Genomic DNA, 17,611 nt, shown 5'->3' on the forward strand with positions numbered 1-17,611 from the left:
AAGTCTCTCATTTTATTCTACACCCACGTGTGGGATTAGCCCTTTAGAAGAATGGCTTCACTTGGTCATTCCCCATAATCCTCAATGTTTTTAAAAAGGTCAGACATTTCCTATTTAAAGAGTTTTTTAAAACACAGCTTGAATAAAATCCTAGCTTATTAAAACATATATAAATATGTATATGTATTTATGTCCCATAAAATATTAAGATAACTAAATTGTTGCTTACTGTATTATGTTCTGATGTGATTTTTAGACCTACAAATAAGTCTTTACTAGAGCAAATTAAAATATCACTAAGGTGAAATATTATTATAGAAGCAATACAAAGTGGTAAAAATGAAAATTTCAGTATCCTATTGAATCATCTATAATTCAAGACTGCCCCAGATACTTACTTTTGCACTCAAAACAGGAATAATGTCAAATTTTACTAATACACAGTTATGTAGCCGATTGAAGGAGAACAAGGACACATGTAATTGGTCCTTATTTTGAGTTAACAATAAAGCTGTAGACACCTGGAAAAAGTCTCCATTAGTGAGTAGACGCTCCCATAAATTTATGGTTTAATTTTCTTATGAAAGAAAACACTAACAATAAGAACGTCTAATTAAAGGAGGTGAAAATAATAGTACTCAGTATCTACATATTTATATACTAATTACAGAGACCTTTCACATACTTTTTGATCCTCACAACCACCCTTTGTGGGACAGAATTTTTATTCATTCCAATGAGGTATTATCTCCATAAACACTGAAGGATGCCAAGGAAAGTTTGTTCTTGGACCTAGTTTTCATGTATTCTAAGAATTAGTGAAAAATGTTCTTATTCTAACTTTGTTTTCAGAAATTACATTAGATATTTCCTATTTTCAAAATGCATCCTTCGTAGAGAAGACAAGACATTCTGAAGTCCACCTTTGAATTGTTTGGGGATTCTTTCTGACTAAGTAATATTCTTAGTTGAGAGAAGTGTTTCTTTGCTTTCCTCCCGTTCTTTGATGAGGAAATGGGTGTATACTGTCCAGATGTAGGCGTTCTGCAAATCTTCCTTTAGAGCCAACCGTGTCATGATTTAGGTTTGCAGAACACTGAGTCTTTCTCCCTGGTGTCTTTGGATTGGGTTTCTTTGCAGTAGTGGTAGGATTTTTCAGTGTTCTTCAGTGCTGATAGAAAACTTCTACTTTTACCAGGATGTTTAACTGTTCTGTTGCATGTTTTACAAGTAATCAACAATACACTTTTGGAGTCTTTGTACATTTTTACAATTTTTTCTTCTTTAAAACTGAGTGAATAATTTTTGACTTGTTGATGAAGAAGTTACTGTATTTTGGGTGTCGGTCTGGGCTTAGATTTCAGATGTACTTGAGAGTTTTTCAGCACCACCAGCTGGAAACGGTATGGACATGTTTCTTCAAAAGTGCTTTTATCATAGGAGATCGCAGGCCTGGCAGGGACAATTAATTTGTAGTTTCTCTGCCGCATCCTCAAGTTTCTTTCTCCCTCATCCCGGTAGCTACCATTGCTTCCACGCCATGGGGATCCCCCTAACCTATCTTTGAAGCCTTATTTCTCACTACTACTTGTCATTCTGACAAAAGGAACTATTTTATATGTGTCAGGCTAACTTTTCCGCCTCTGTGCTTGTGATCCTATTATTCACTTTACTTTCCCACTTTGTTTAACAAAGTTCTTCACATTCATTAAATCCCAGCTCAAATGTCACCTCCTCCATGGAGTTTTCCATGAACTTCACTGACTGTGAATCTTCTGCTTTATCTTGGGTCAGCAAACTTTTTCTTAAAAAGCTTGATAATAAATGATTTAGGCTTTTAGGGCCCTATGATCTCTGTTGCAACTACTCAGCTCTGTGATCAGGGTGCAAAAGCAGCTACAGACAAAGCATAAATGAATGGGCATGGCTGTGTCCCAGTAAAACTTTATTTATAGAAATAGGCAGCCAGCCCATAGGGCCATAGTTTGCTGATCCCTCCTTTATATGTTATTCTATAATACTTTATAGTACAATATTAATACACTAATATAGTACTAAATTAGCTGGTATAGTTCCTTACATAACAGATTTTCAATAGCTAATTAAATAAGAATGAGAGTATGAGGGTAGTTCAGTTGTAGAATTCTCACCTACCATGCAGAAGACCTGGATTCGGTTACCAGCCCATGCACTTCCCAAGCAAACAAAACAAAGAAACCAACAAAGACAAACAAACAAAATTCAACAAAATGGTACTGCAATAACGGGTTACTCACATGGAAAATTAATGAAGTGTGACCCCACCATAGTGCATACAAAAAATAAGAAGAAGAGTAACATCTGTCCTAGTTTTGGGTTGAAAGGAGAACTTTTAAGAGATGAACTTGGCTATTTAGCTGAAGAGGTTTCCAAGCTAAGTGTGGAAAGTGCAACCTGCTTTCTTCTTGAAGCTTCTAACAAAATGAGAGAGGAAATGGATATACTGAGAACTGAAATCTTAACTACAAAAGAACCCATCAACTGATGATTTGGCAAATTCTCAGCCCATCCAAATAGCATGCTTAGAGGCTAGGACCAGAAGCTCCTGTTTTAGGGCCCTCCCTGAGCTTCCAGGTAGTGAGTCCCCAAGAATTGGGCTCCACATGAGGTTTAACTGAACAACTCTTTGCTAAAGAGGGTATGCTCTCTTGAAGGTATGCCATGGAGAAACAGAGAAAGTCAGGATTGGAAATGCAATTAACCAGGAAGGATCTGTAGAAAGTCCTTTTGTCTGATAGTTTGGACTCTCTTGAACTAAACACAAAACTGACAAAGTTTTTGTGAAATTTATATGACAAAAGCACTGCCAACCTGGACTGAATGGGTCAACAAAGTGATCATTTGAAGGAAGAATGACTTCAAGGGCAGAATCATTGACTCTAGAATTTTCATTCAAGGCCAGAATCATAGAATCTGGAATTAAAAGGTCTCCTTGGGGCAGTGCAATGGTGGCTCAGTGGCAGAATTCCTGCCTGGCATGCCAGAGACCGGGCTCAATTCCCGGTGCCTGCCCGTGCAAAAATAAAAGTCTCCTTGGGCCAAGGGAGGACCCACCCATACATGTGGAAAGGATGGGTCCACCCCAGGGCTTGGAGGGAGGAGGCTTCTGTTCAGAGGCTTGGAGGAGATGGTGCTCCCACTCCAAATCAGGGAAAGTTTAGCAGCCACCCCAGTGCTTAGATACGGCAGGGTTGGCCTACACCCCAGGTTTCAGTAAAGCGACACCACCACTGTAGTGCTCTGAGAGGTTGGGCCCTAGACTCCGCATTCTGGGAGAGCATAATTCCTGTCAACTGTTTGGAAAGGGTGGGACTGCCTCTTGAGCATGAGCAGTGAACAGAGCATTGATCTACAAATGACTCAGACCTTGAAATCTAATGTAGTTTGCCTGCCTGGATTAAGATTTGCTTGGGTCCTGTGACCTTCGTTTACCTTCCAATTTCTATCATAGAATGTCTGTCCTGTACCTGACCCATCATTGTAACTTGGAAGCAGATAACTTGTTCTGTAAGTTTCACAAGATCATCAATATGGAGGAATTTTGCCAGGATAGAACACAGCTATAAATGATTATGATGAGATTTAGGATTTAGAGTTATTACTGAAATGCCTTAAGGCTTTTGGGAATTGATACTGGGTGAATGTGTTATGCATGTGGGAATAACATGTCTTTTGGGTGTCCAGGGGGTTGACTGTGAGAGAGGAGATGGATTTAATTATGTACACCAATTTAGACATGTTCTTGGTCTTGATTCCCATTCCTATGGGTGTGTAAATTTTAAATAGAATCTCTTGAAGATATTATTTTAGTTAAGGTGTGGCCCAGCTGAATGAGGTTAGGCCTTAATCTGGATTAATGGAATCCTTTGTAAGCAGAAGAAATTCAGATATAGAGAGTGAAAGTTATTAGGAGCCAGAAGCTGGAAGTCAACAGAACTTGGAAGTGAAAGAAGCAGACCTCACAAAGTGATGGGAAAGCCAAGGGACCCAAGGATTGCTGGTCAGCCAGAATGCTACCAACCCCAGAAGGAAGCAGGCCTTCTAGCTTCTGAAACCATGAGCCAATAAATTCCTGTTACATAAGTCAAAACTAGTTTGTGGTATTGTGCTCACAGTTTAGCAAAATTAAGACAGATGTTTTATGCATTTCATATTTAGGAAAATGTATGTTCTGTAGACAGCATTAATTTAGAAAGTTCTTACAGAAATGTTGTCACTTGAAAATAGATCTAAAAAAAACTAAAAAAATAAAGTTATTGGGAAGAATCAGTCTTAATAAATACCAAGAACAGAATTTAGTCATTGTGATGGTTTAAAAATATGTCTACAAATTATTTGATATACTTCCCTCTAAAAAGTGTAGTCTAGTCTCTTTTAGTGTAGGGTGGAATTAGTGACTTCCTTCTAGCAAACAGGTTATAATAAAAGTGATGTTGTGTGACTAGGTCATAAAAGGCAGTGCAGCTTCTTCCCTGCCTCCTTTCTCTGTCTTGGATTACTCATTCTAGGGAAAGCCAGCTACCATGTCATCAGGCCCTTTGGAGGGCATGTATGGTAAGGAAATAAGACCTCCTGCCATCAGCAAATGAGGAACTAAGTTCTCCAGCCAACTGCCTTCTTGGAAAGGGATTCAGCAGCTGCACTCAACCCTTCAGATGACTGCAGCCCTTGCTGAATCTTGACTGCAATCTTGAATGCCAGAACTACGCAGCTAAGCCACTCTCAAATTCCTGACCCACAGAAACTGTGAGATAATAAGTATTTATTGTTTTAAGCTACTTACTTTGGGGGATAATTTGTTTTGCAGCAATGCATAAATAGTGCAATCACATAAAAGATTTCAAGAAGAGTGAATAGAAGGGTATAAAAGTCATCCATGGGCGGGCCGCGGTGGCTCAGCGGGCGGGGTGCTTGCCTGCTATGCCGGAGGACCTCGGTTCGATTCCCGGCCCCAGCCCATGTAACAAAAAACGGAAAAACAAAATACAATGAAACAAGAGAATGTTTGGGGATGTTTCCCTTTCTTCCTTCCTTCCTTCCTTCTATCCTTCCTTCCTTCTCTCTGTCTTTCCTTTAAAAAAAAAAAAAAAAAAAGTCATCCATGTTTCCAGGGCGATGTGACGGTGACTCAGTGGCAGAATTCTCACCTGCCATGCTGGAGACCCGGGTTCAATTCCCAGTGCCTGCCCATGCAAAAAAAAACCACAAAAGAAAAAGTCATCCACGTTTCTATTAAAAGGGTCCATAGATTAAAAAAAAAAAATCAATAAATTATGGCCATTTCCATATATACGTTATTTACTTTTGAGTACTTAACAATTTAAAATATAATTCTTTGCCCTTGTTTCTGGCTTGCATTCCTCTCTTTAGATAGAATATGTGGTTTCCATTGAGGTTTCATGAACAAAAATGAGAGCAAGTCATAGCACCATCAGTCAGACCTTTTAATAGAGCTTTGCTAGGAAGGAAGAAGTTAGGTTATAGGGAACCTTTGTCCAGTATGTCTTCCAGCTATGAGTTCTACAACTTACAGGCCATACAAAATACAGGGAAACTATCTAGAGATGGGGAGCTAACAGAAGATAGCCCTATGGGTTGCAAATTAAAGCACCTTCTCTCTGCTACAAATGTGCTGGACCCAGCCAATCAGGACGGGTTAGGTCATAGCCTATTAAAAATTTTATGACAATTTAATAAGCCAAGCCCTTTATCTTGAAGCTAGCCCTCGTGAAACTTATTTCTGTAATGGTGAAGCTAAGCCTACTTAGAAACATCCCTAAGTGTCACCCCCCACAGAACCTCTTCTGTTGCTCAGATGTGGCTTCTAAATCAAACTCTGCAAACACCCTCATTACCCTCCCCACCATATGGGACATGATTTTCAGGTATCGTGGGATTGAGAATGCCTGTTTGACCAAAAGGGGGTAAAGAAATTTAACAAAATAAGGTTCTAGTGGCTAAGAGATTTGAAACAGAGATGAGAAGTCATTCTGGAGGTTACTCTTATGCAAGTTTCAGACAGATATTACAAATTACCATGACATGTCAAGCCCCAACCAACAGTAATCCTGAAAACCCTAAAGAAAACCCTGGGATCTAACTAAGACTCTATAAAATTTTACTTATTAAGTTTATTTTTCAGGAACTTAAAACCTTCAGATTGTTTCTATGCCAGATAAGCCCTGAAACATAGAGATACCAGTTTCTCCAAGAGGATCAACCAGTTGCATTCCCCTACTCCTATGTCAACATCACTTTTCAACACAAAGAAATTAGAATGGATATGGCCCAAATATCCCTGAAGATTGAGAGAATGATCAAATGACAGGGAGGATTATGACAGAGAAGTTAGGATTTATCAAGTGATTTTAACTACTGAACCATTATATAGATATTTCTTTTTAGTTTTTGATGTATTAGAACAGCTGGGAGGAAAAACTTGAAATTGTTGAACTGTAACCCATAGTTTACTTTGAAATTTGCTTTAAACTACTTTTAAACTGTATTTTGAGATTTATCACTTTTCTGTATGTATGTTATATTTCACAATAACAATGTTAAAAAATTCTATAATACAAAGCAAAAATACAGGTTTTGCATGTAATTTTCCTCTATTCAGAAGAGTATTTTTCTATAGTACATGGACTTTCTTCCGTTTGGCAAACAGAGCACAATTAGGCTCTAAAATTATTCTGCAAACTACATCCTCAAACAGCTACCATAACTTCTCCTTTTTTGCTGCCAAACTTCTTAAAATAAGAGTCCACACAATTTTTCCACTTCTCCCACCCACACACTCTTAACTTTTTGGCAAACTAAAATGAAACACACCAAAGCTACTGAAATTGTTCTTAGCATTTACCACAACACTCTAATTGCCAAATTCCGTGACTCTGTCTCAATCCACATCCTTTTCAAACCTTCCTACATATGACATTAATTTCTCCCTCCTTGAAACTTTTCCCTCCCTTAACAGTCATTGCACGTTTTTGGTTCTCTTGTGCGATTCTACATTTTGTTTCCTTTTTCACATCTTGACTCTAACCAGTCTTCATTAAAAATCAGTCCTTGTTCTTCTCTGTAGCTTTTCCAATACCATGCTTATAGTTTCAACAATTTATTTTTCTATGATCTCACAATTTAATGTTTTAGGAAAACCTTAACACCCAAAGAGCCAAAATTAGCATGTCCCATAACATAATTCTTCATCTTTCCTATAAAACTAATTTTTCTCCTGACCCGGCTATTTATTTTAATGATGATACCATTGTCCTCATCTCATAATAGTTATTACACCTGGAACAATATCTTCTAACTGCTCTTCCCATTTTCTCTTTCTTCCCACAGTGATGTTAGATTACTATCCATTCAGCACAGATGTGGTTTCATTCCTTCTTTGCTCAAAACTGACAATAATTCTTCTGTAAACACAAATTCTCTTGTAAATACCACAAACGCATATAGTTTCTTACTAGGCATTCAAAGCCTTTAGTAGTCTATCATCAATATTTCTTTCCCAGTCTATTTCTTTACACATAATTTACATCCCAGACAATACGGATTAACTTTATGTTACTGTTCAGCTATACCTCAAATACCACCTGTAAAATCCTAAGTACCCACCCAGATGTAATCTCCCCTGCATTATATAAAATTATAGTTTTTTTCTTTTAATTTACAGTCAAATAAATATTTGCCTTATTTCCCATTTACTAGATTATGAACTTCTTAGTATATTTTAATCATCTTTGTATCCTCTGCATCTCTCAGCACAGTGCTTGTAACATGCACAAATAAATACGTGCTTAATTTTATTTTCTTCATATTATTTCATATTTACTGAAAAAAGTTGATTTGTGCTCTAGAATTTGGTTCAGTGCATACTATGCCATCTTTATTTATAAACTGATTTCTGGAAAACTGACTTTTGAACAGGCCAATTGTGCTAGATTAGAAAGTCATTCAATTTCCTGTAACTGTCTAAATATTTAAAATACAGCTCTTGTTTAGATCATCCCTTGTTCACCTTGGTGGAGAAAAAGCCTGCTGGTAGGGAAAAGCTTCTTAAACAAGATCTAGAAAATAATATAAGGCAAAAAATAATAATAAATGCTCTTGACTACATCAAAATTAAAGATTTCTAGTCAGTGAAAGACATTTAAAACATCTCACAGATAATGGATTATGAGAATATACATCTAAATCTACAAGGGATTTATGTCTTGTATATATAAAGATTCCTACAGAACATCAAGAAAAATGTAGGAAACCTCAACAGAAAAAAAAAAAATGAGCAGAGGATGTGGATAGGAATTGCACAAAAATGTTCAAAGGCTAACAAATATCTGAAGAGAATCTCAAATTCACTAGTCATCAGAGAAATGCAAGTTAAAATCACAGTGTTACCATTGTTTTCACAGACATAAGCAATTATCCTAAAATTGTATTTATCGTTTTCATGTGTTTTATACTATTAACAAATTAGGCTATTATCTCATGTGTTTTAAAATTTTAAATAATATAATGATATACCCTTTTGAAACTTGCTTTTTTTCCCACTCAACATTAAATTCTTAAAATATTTTAAAGAATTTTTACATATTCATGTATGTAGTTCTTGACCACTTATTTTAACTATTGAGTTTTCTCCATTGTATAAACAAACCTCAGTTTATCTGTTTCCATACTGATGATTAAGATGATTCTACTTTTGTACTTAAATAATGCAGTAATGAACATCTTTCTACATGCCTCCTAGTATATAAATGTGAGTAGAAGCCCATATAAGCAACTAAAAGTAAAAGTGCTAGATTGTAGATTATGTGTATCTTCAACTTCACCGCATATGCTAAATTGCTTTCCGAAATTATTGTGCCAGTTTATACTCCTCCTTGTATGTATGAATTCTTCTCTGCACGTACTAACACTTGTGATGATATCAGATTGGACATGTGTTTTTAGACTCTGAGGTCCTGGAATGGTATGAGACAGTCAATTTAAATCCACCTTTTCCAACTTTAAGTTTCATTAAAGATGCCCTGTGGTCAGGGATGTAGACTGATGAACTGCCTTTTTTTTTCCAGTGAGAATCTACCTTTCCCAATTATGTTCATTTCAGTTACTGTGTGCTGCTACTTAGTCCTAATATTAGCCAGAAAGAATGTTTGCCCATTTAGTTACTGAGTCACCTGGGGGTAGAAATCTAGCATTATACAGAAAATCTCCATATTTTGTAACGAAGTAAATGCTACGGGCCAGGGAGAATACCTTTACGGTTATATTGACTTCTGGCTTATATGCTCAATGTTAAGATAAGGCAAGTGGGACTACTTTATTCACTCACCTAGATCATATATGTTAACAAAGGTTTTTTCCTCCTGAATCAAGGCTAGTTTGTGTTAGGATTCTGCTATTTTGTTTACTGTCTCACAAAGGAAAGTTCTAGTTCATTGTTCCAACTCAGATTTGATTAACTGACCACTGATCATTGATTGCCTCAGAGTGAAAGTGTTCACGCTTTTAATCTTAGTATGCACAGAACTGCGTTACTTCCAACTGAATATACACAGTAACATTAACATGGTGTTTAAAAGTATAGATCAGCATTTCCCAGTAGAAATATAATGTAAGTTACTGATGAAAGCAATACAAGTAATTTTAAATTTTCTAATAGCCACATTAAAAAGTTAAAAATAAACAGTGAAATTACTTTTAATATTTTATTTAACCTGATATATCCAAAACATTTTCATATTAACATGTAATCAATGCAAAAAATATTAAATACTTTGCATTATTTTTTATCATTTCTAACATTTTATACCTATAGCACGTCTTAATTTGGACTAACCACATTTTAAGTACTCGATAGCCACTTAAACTCAGCTATACTACTTCAGTTAATGCGCTTTATCTGTAAAAGGGGAATTCAATAATACCTACCACATATGGTTGTTGTGAGGATTAAATCAGCCACATAGAAAGTGCTTAATAAGTGGTATTGTACCCATGGTTGCTCTTGAGAGATATGTGTAAGATGACGTGGGTAAGGATACGGATATGAATATAGATATGTGGATAAAATCATGCCACATAATTAACTTCAGTTAAATTCAACACAGTAGTCATTTATTCATAGTTCAGGGCCTTCTGTGTGATCAAATATCTGTTATATGATGATTTATCCAAACAGGGTCTTAGTTTGGTAGCTATTAAAAACGAAATTGTTTCACACATCATTAAATAAAAGTAGTAAACAACCTCCTAATAGTTGGAGACAGTCAGGAGGAAGAGTTATGTCTTATTGTAAGCTTCTTCTGTTAGTTTTTTTGCTTTCTTTACTGCTTTTTAAAGTGAGGAATAAGAAAATAAAAAGTGAAAAAGTAAGATAAACTCTGAGCCTCGTTCACTGTGAACTATTGTCACGGAAGGCCTTCTTTTCACTTTTTCAAGCGCACCAAGCTCCTTCCTTTCTCAGGCTATTTATTTTACTAGAACACTCTTCCTCCCTTCTTCACTTGGCTAACTGGCACCTTCTTATTCTTTGGGTTTCAGATGAAATTTCAGGCCTCAGACCTTCCCTTACCATCTTTCTTAAAGTAGGTTTTCTGTTTTATTCTTCATCTCAGCACCGCAGTTTCCTGTTATGAGCCTACATCACAATTTGTAATTATTTCATTTTTAGTTGAGGTTTTTTAGTTTCTCCGTGCTATAAGACCTTTCCCCCCATGAGGACCTGGCCTATATCTGTCTTGCTCACTAATGAAATGTCAGCAACTAGCACGGTGCCTGGCATAGAGGGGGTTCCAAATATTTCTTGAGTGATTGAATAAATGGGTGTGTGCAATTCCATCATTTATTTAGGTGCTTTCAAAGAAGGACATCACAGAAATGATTTCTTAAATTAATGTATCCATATCAAACAGCAATGAAAACTGCAGGATTTTAGAACTTACTGTTAATTTATAAATCGACTAGATTATAAACTGCACAAAGACAGACTATGTTTGGATTTGTTCATTGTTTAGAACACAGTGCCTCCTAGCATCATACCTGTCACATATTAGGCAATCATATAGATTTATTGATTGACTAAATGGATTTGTTAATACTAATATGAAGTTATAGGCCCTATCCCTACACCAGGAGAAATTTTACTCCACGATAATCTTTAGGATGAGTTAAAAAGAAACACAGTGATTATGGTGATTTAAGACCAGGATGCTAGAATAAGAATACAATGTATCTGTTTTTTCTGTTATATTTTTTTCTAAAAGGGACCTATTGGTTTACCTGGAGAAGTTGGGACCCTTGGAAGCACTGGTGAAAAGGTAATTTATTTCATTATTCTGTTTAATAGTAAGAGTTTTAGACTACAGAAGAGGTATTCATATGATATTTTATGTTAATTAGAAATCCTTTGTAACTTTTAACATAGTACCTGTACTGAATCTCTAAAATATATTGAAATATAGCTAATATTAGCCTATGTGTTTCTATTTTTGAAAGGGCAAAAGTACCCTTTTTGTTGGAAAGATGTGATCTGAAGAGGAAAGATGAAACTGACAATCTAGGTCTATGGCAGGAAAATATTATTTAAATCTGCTTTATGAGAACAAGCTCCCAAAAAGAGGCAGTTTTAAAAGACAAGAATAAGTTATTTCTTTACCTGTTCCAAGTCTCAGTCACAGTCTCTTCATTTTCATTTGGAATCCAGTAAGCAGTTATTCTTGGGAAATCTTTGACCATCATAATTGATATTGTAACATGGTTAACGATTACCTAGAACTTTTTACCTCAAGAGTGATTTTCCATGTTGAGTTCCAAATGTAGGAGATTTTTGAAAAATAAAAAGTAATATTTTACTTGAAACCAGCTAGGGCATTTTTTTACTTTTTTGTTTAGGTGGAATCTTGTAATGAGGGCATTTTTTTACTTTTTTGTTTAGGTGGAATCTTGTAATGGCCCTAGTAGGTAATAAACCAAAAAGTTTGGATCTTTTACTGAAACCTAGCTAGCTATATATAAACTGTGAGCATGGTAGTCTCAGTGCTAGAGACTATGAAAAGACTACTCTTAGAAAATAGTTAAGTAGAGCCAGCTCTAGAAGTAAATTAGATAATAGATAATACTCAGTTATTCCATCTGAATTTTTTAATTCAAGTTAAACTCAACATATCTAAAATTGAGTTTATCATTTTTCTCACACTCAACTGGCATCTTCTGTTACCTCATTTCTGTGAGCCTTATACTGATTCCAGTCTTCCAGGACAGGTACAGTGAACCCATCTTTGAGGTTCCCCTTTCCTCTATTCCCTGTGCTTACTCTGTCTGCAGGTCTTATGGGTCTTTCTTTACAGTTCACCTTTTCCTATAGCCAGTCCAACAACCACCCCCTTAGACATACCCTTATCACTTTATGCCTAAATTTACCCTCTCAATTATATCTTGTACTCTTTCCCTTTCTGTGCTCTAATCCACCCTATAAATTATTTCGGAAGACTAATTTTGATGGGTCATAATGAAACATGTTGAAAAAACCTCCCTACTCCCAACCCTATGAACTCCTCTCCTTTGCTTTCAAGATACTATGTAATTCTGGCTTAATCAGTTTATCTTGCAAATTCTCTAATATTTCCCAATTTGACCTTCTTCTGTCCCCTGTTTCATACATTATATACTTGTTCCATTCCCGTTCTTACTGTTTTCTTAATCTAAGGTATCCTCTCCCCTTCCATATAGTTTGCAAACCTAGATTGTGGAAGCCACCCGAGAGCCGTCTTCTCCATGAAGTCTCCTCAGGCTTCTCCAATCTTTCCTGATTGCTTCCCTCCTTGTATTTCAAATATGAAACAGTTTAAAATTTGTCTTCTAGATGTTTCATCTTTGTTGATATCATCTCCACAATTACTTGAGAGAATCTAAGTCATTTTTCATTTCTTTCCTAACTCCAATACAGTACGCTGAATATGCTAAATAAATACTTACTGATTTTTATTAACAATATGACAAAATATATTAAAATTCACTTCAAACATTTTAGGTAATTTTATTATTTTTGAGTTTTATTTAGTTATTTACATTCTACACTTAAGATTTTAACAGTCCTTGGAATTTTAATGTGAATCAGTTTAATCCTTTTAATCTGCTGTGGCAAATTTATCATGATTCTCTAGAATTATTTCTGTGATACTTAATTGTGGTGGACAGACTATAGAAATAAAGTTTTTCAGTAGTTATACAAATTAAATAGTTAATTTTACAATATGCTGTGATGCTTTTACTATTCTCATATTTTGTATGTCCCATAAAATTGTAAGCATTTTTGTTATAAAACTTTAGTATCTAATACATGCTCAATTTTAAGTCCTATTTAAGTATTCATAAGTTCTGTTTTATTCATCTTAATAAAACTTTTAGTATTTTATCTCTTAAAAGCATCTTCAGATGATTTTTATTGTATCAAAAGTCTAACAATTTTAAGGTAAAAATATAAAATTTGTAAATTATTGGAAATGAGAATGAAATATACATAAAAGGCATATTTTTGACAATTTGCCTATATAGATTAAGATCAATCATAACTGACATGTTTCGGTGTTTCTCTTTTTCTTTTGTTGTTTTGAAAGGGAGACCGTGGAAGTCCAGGCCCATTGGGTCCCCAGGGGGAGAAGGGTGTTATGGTAAGAGCTCAGTGATTTGAAAATATGTTTCCAGAGAACCTAATAAATTTAAAGCATTCCAGAGGTGGAATTGCCTTAACTGGAATTTAAGTAAGCAGAAAGTGTTATTTTATAATAAAATTTCCTTTAGAATTTTCTTTTCCTTAAAGGGTTTACATTTCAGAATTCTTTATGGTATTGAAAAGCATGTGATTTAGATGGCTTAGTGAAATGATTCTTTTGAACAGAAGAATTAAACCACCATAAATTAGCTAAAATGGTTGAAGAAGAAAATTCAGTTAGGGTTCTACTTATTCTTTTATAGTTTATAGTTTCCATGGCATATATCATCAGTGCCACTCAACTATATATTTGTGGTCATGATATAATTCTTTGACATTTGAGACTTTGGAACTGAGACTTCGTCGTACTCTCTTGTATCTTTAGAGTAGTAACAGCTGACAAATTTGATATCTGGGTTGCACTTCTTTAGTTTATTGAATGATTTCTAAATATTATAGGAAACAGAATGAATGGTTATTATCAATAAAAGAATTCTGTTTTCAGAAAATATGTTATGATGGATCTGGTGCCACAAAATACTGTTTACAACTTCATTTTATGTAGGTTAGTCTTTAATTTTAACTTCTGTATTATCAGGAGATCTCCATAAGATTATATTTTAGAAATCTCCAGTTGTTATGAGGTAGGAAATTTAGCATACCTAAAGTTTAATTTTAGATTATTACCCCCTCAAAGATTCTCTGAATCAGTGTTAATAACATAAAACGTATGGTCCTTGTAAAATTTGACGGGCTAAAATATTTGAACACATTCGCGTTCCTAAATTATAGAATTCCCTGAAAATGCTGTGGTTGAGTACTTTAATCTACAAGCCATAACATATATCTGTGCAAAGCTTAATATAATCTACAGAAAGAAGAGAGGAATTTTCTCTTCTCAGTAGGCTGAAATAAGTGATTATAGCCAACAATTTTCTCTTCTAGGCAAAGGATTTTTTAGTAGAAGTATATGCTATGTTCTATCTCTGGCCTCATATCTTGGATATCAAAAAGAGAGTTTATCAAAATATCACTTTTTATTACCATTTATTGTTTACTTGTTCAATTCAATGAAAATTTAGACATGATGGAGAGTTTATGTCTTTCATATTTTTACTTATAGGGGTATCAAGGTCCTCCAGGGGTTCCAGGTCCCATAGGTCCACTGGGGTTACCTGTAAGTACAAGAAATACTTTGATTCCTTCTAGAATGTACTTTGTTTAACTCTTTTAATTATGTCATATTTTTATGCAAAGTTAAGTAATGTATAAGCTGGCAGTGGCTGTTTTTTCTCTGTTAATGTAAAACACTCTGGAGTCTGTCATGGTGTCTTGAATTTCCTTAATTCTACTTGCTATATTATTTATTGCTCTCTTCTGATAGTCAATACAACCATTTTCTGTTCTGCAGTTATAGGCTGCAGAACATTAAAATTTGTTTTGAATAACCACATGTTAAAAAAAACTACAAGGTCAGTAAGAAAAATTAGAAGCAAGAACAGTTGGATACACTTAAGTCTCAAGCAAAAGTTCCTACATGTTTTTCCTAGAAATTTGCAAATATTTGCTAACAAACCAGGTAAAATTCATAGAAAACATACCTTTATTAAAGAAAAGTTGTGTTTTGAAAATACTCCATTTGTTGTATACAGGAAAATAATGAAATTTTGTGGCTTAAAAGAGAAATTTTGCTTATGAAATTTGACAGTTATTGCAAACTTAAATAAGGTTAGATTTTAGCTACCCCCCCACACCCACCCCAAGCAGAACTGTTCTTATCAGAAATTATTTATACTAAGTTTTGTGAAGGTTCTGATTTTATGGTGTATTGATAAATGTGTCTTTGGCATCTGAAATTAGGGAAACTGATCTAGGGCATGGTAGTCAACCTCTTTACTCACAGGGAAGAATAAATAAACGAGATTCTGTGAAAGTCCATTAGGTTTTTATCTCCCTAATATTATCTAGATAAATAAATTTTGTTTCTAGATAAGTAAATATTAGTATAAAATATTTCCTTGTACTTGTTTTAATAGTAATGAGCAACAGAATCTTCATTGCTGGATATTTTTAATGGCAAATTAAATTTGGAATGTTTTGTGTTATTTTCCATGGTTGATAACAGAAAAAAAAATCTATTTTTGTGTAATGGTGATGGGATAGTCATAAATGTCTAGAATAAAGGAGAAAGAAATATTTCAATGTTAGTCATTGCTTCTTTAATAAACTGGACTGATTAGATTCATATGACTTGCTAAGTAGATGTCTCTTTTCTCTGCCATCACTTCAAGTGCATTATTTCTGAGATTGCTTCATGAGTGAATACTTAATGCTTTCCATTCTTTGGTTAGGGTATAAATACTAAGAAATGACATTTCTCCAAGTGGTAGAGTATATCAAAAGCAGAATATTGGGTCAGAGGTATACAGTATTTGATATTTGAAGGAGATTGACTAATTAATTTTATTTTAAAAATTCCCGAAGAGAATTACGTATGTTGAAGAAAGAGTATGACTTCCATTTTGATAATATTCCTTTGTGTTCTGTTTTTAAATTTTCAACATGTAGGGTCATGTGGGGGCAAGAGGACCACCTGGAAGTCAAGGTCCTAAAGGACGAAGAGTAAGTAGTCTAATGAAAGTAGTAAATTAACTTTTAGAATGACTTCATGAAAAGTGGTATGCGTTCAACAAATACAGCACCATACCTTTTAGTATTGTGCTTGGGTATCGTCAGTTTTTTTCCCTTGTTATATTAGATGATCTACCTATATTATTTGAAATGTGACATGTCCATTTACATTTATAAGACATATTTTTCCCTCTTATTTTATACAGATTTCACTAACATATAGAATTCTCCTTTCCTATTCCCACTTTTAGTTCAATTCTTTGGAGAAATTATGAATGTGATGATCTTTAATTAAATTAGTTTTCTACTCATAATAGACTTACATAGCAAGGAATAGTAATGGCATGACATAATATGAGCAATAAAAATAGAATAAGGATATACAGAAGGAATATGATTTTATTAATTGCATATGAGAGGTGTATCATCGTCTAATAATCGTACATACATAATTGAATGAAAAAATTTTCCTCCCTTTGTCTCTTAAATAATAAATCCTTTAAAAAAAAAAAGAAACAAGATCCACCATTTATTGCATGTCTGTTGTTTACCAGGAACTTTTACATATATTACCTCAGTTAATACTCAGAACCACTCTAAGAGGGTGAAGTATTGCCTGAGATACAGTGGAGGAAACTGAGGCTCAGAGAGTTTAAGTATGTGACCTAAAGACACAGCAAAATGACAAAAACCAGTATTCAAACCTTAATGCATCTGTCTCTAAAGCCTATGCTTATTCTATGTCATATGGAATATTAACTAATTTTGAATATGTGAGCTTTGAGAATTCTGTTTTCTCCTTTGCCCTTACCTTGATTTAAGTTTTAGAGATAGTGAAAGAATATATTTTGAAAAATTTTAAATGCGGCCCGTTACTAACAAAGTTTATAAAAACAAAAGAAAAACCCTTCAGTTTTCCAGTTGGCAAGTAGAAGAGTGCTGAAGATACCCGGTTTGAAATGATGTATATATTACATTAATATGTTATATGTAATAGTAAAAAAGACCCTGTGTTTTAGATGAAGATTGAAAAAAGAGAGCAACTTTGTCCGCATTGTTATTTCTTTTCTGAAAATGATTTTCCTTTCTGGGTTGTGGACTTGTAGTATATAAATATCCCCAATGTCCCATATATTTTAGCACAAATAGGATTCAAAATAATAAAATTAAAAATAATGGTAGATGACCTCTACCCTGCCAGCATTCAGTACTTGGTGA

The 17,611-nt window shown here is 34.5% G+C and overlaps 1 protein-coding gene and 1 pseudogene across 1 annotated transcript in view; one reads left to right on the forward strand and one right to left on the reverse strand.

Annotated features, from left to right (window-relative positions):
* Positions 1–17,611, forward strand: part of COL24A1 (collagen type XXIV alpha 1 chain) — a 427,584-nt gene that overhangs the window by 234,643 nt on the left and 175,330 nt on the right. The window contains exons 26-29 of the mRNA XM_077119355.1: positions 11,316–11,369; positions 13,668–13,721; positions 14,886–14,939; positions 16,331–16,384. Of these exons, the coding sequence (XP_076975470.1) occupies positions 11,316–11,369; positions 13,668–13,721; positions 14,886–14,939; positions 16,331–16,384 (216 nt within the window). The remainder of the gene's footprint in view (positions 1–11,315; positions 11,370–13,667; positions 13,722–14,885; positions 14,940–16,330; positions 16,385–17,611) is intronic.
* LOC143650936 (UPF0711 protein C18orf21 homolog pseudogene) lies at positions 861–3,515 on the reverse strand (annotated as a pseudogene).

Source organism: Tamandua tetradactyla, chromosome 11 (genome assembly GCF_023851605.1).
Source record: "Tamandua tetradactyla isolate mTamTet1 chromosome 11, mTamTet1.pri, whole genome shotgun sequence".
Taxonomy (NCBI): domain Eukaryota; kingdom Metazoa; phylum Chordata; class Mammalia; order Pilosa; family Myrmecophagidae; genus Tamandua; species Tamandua tetradactyla.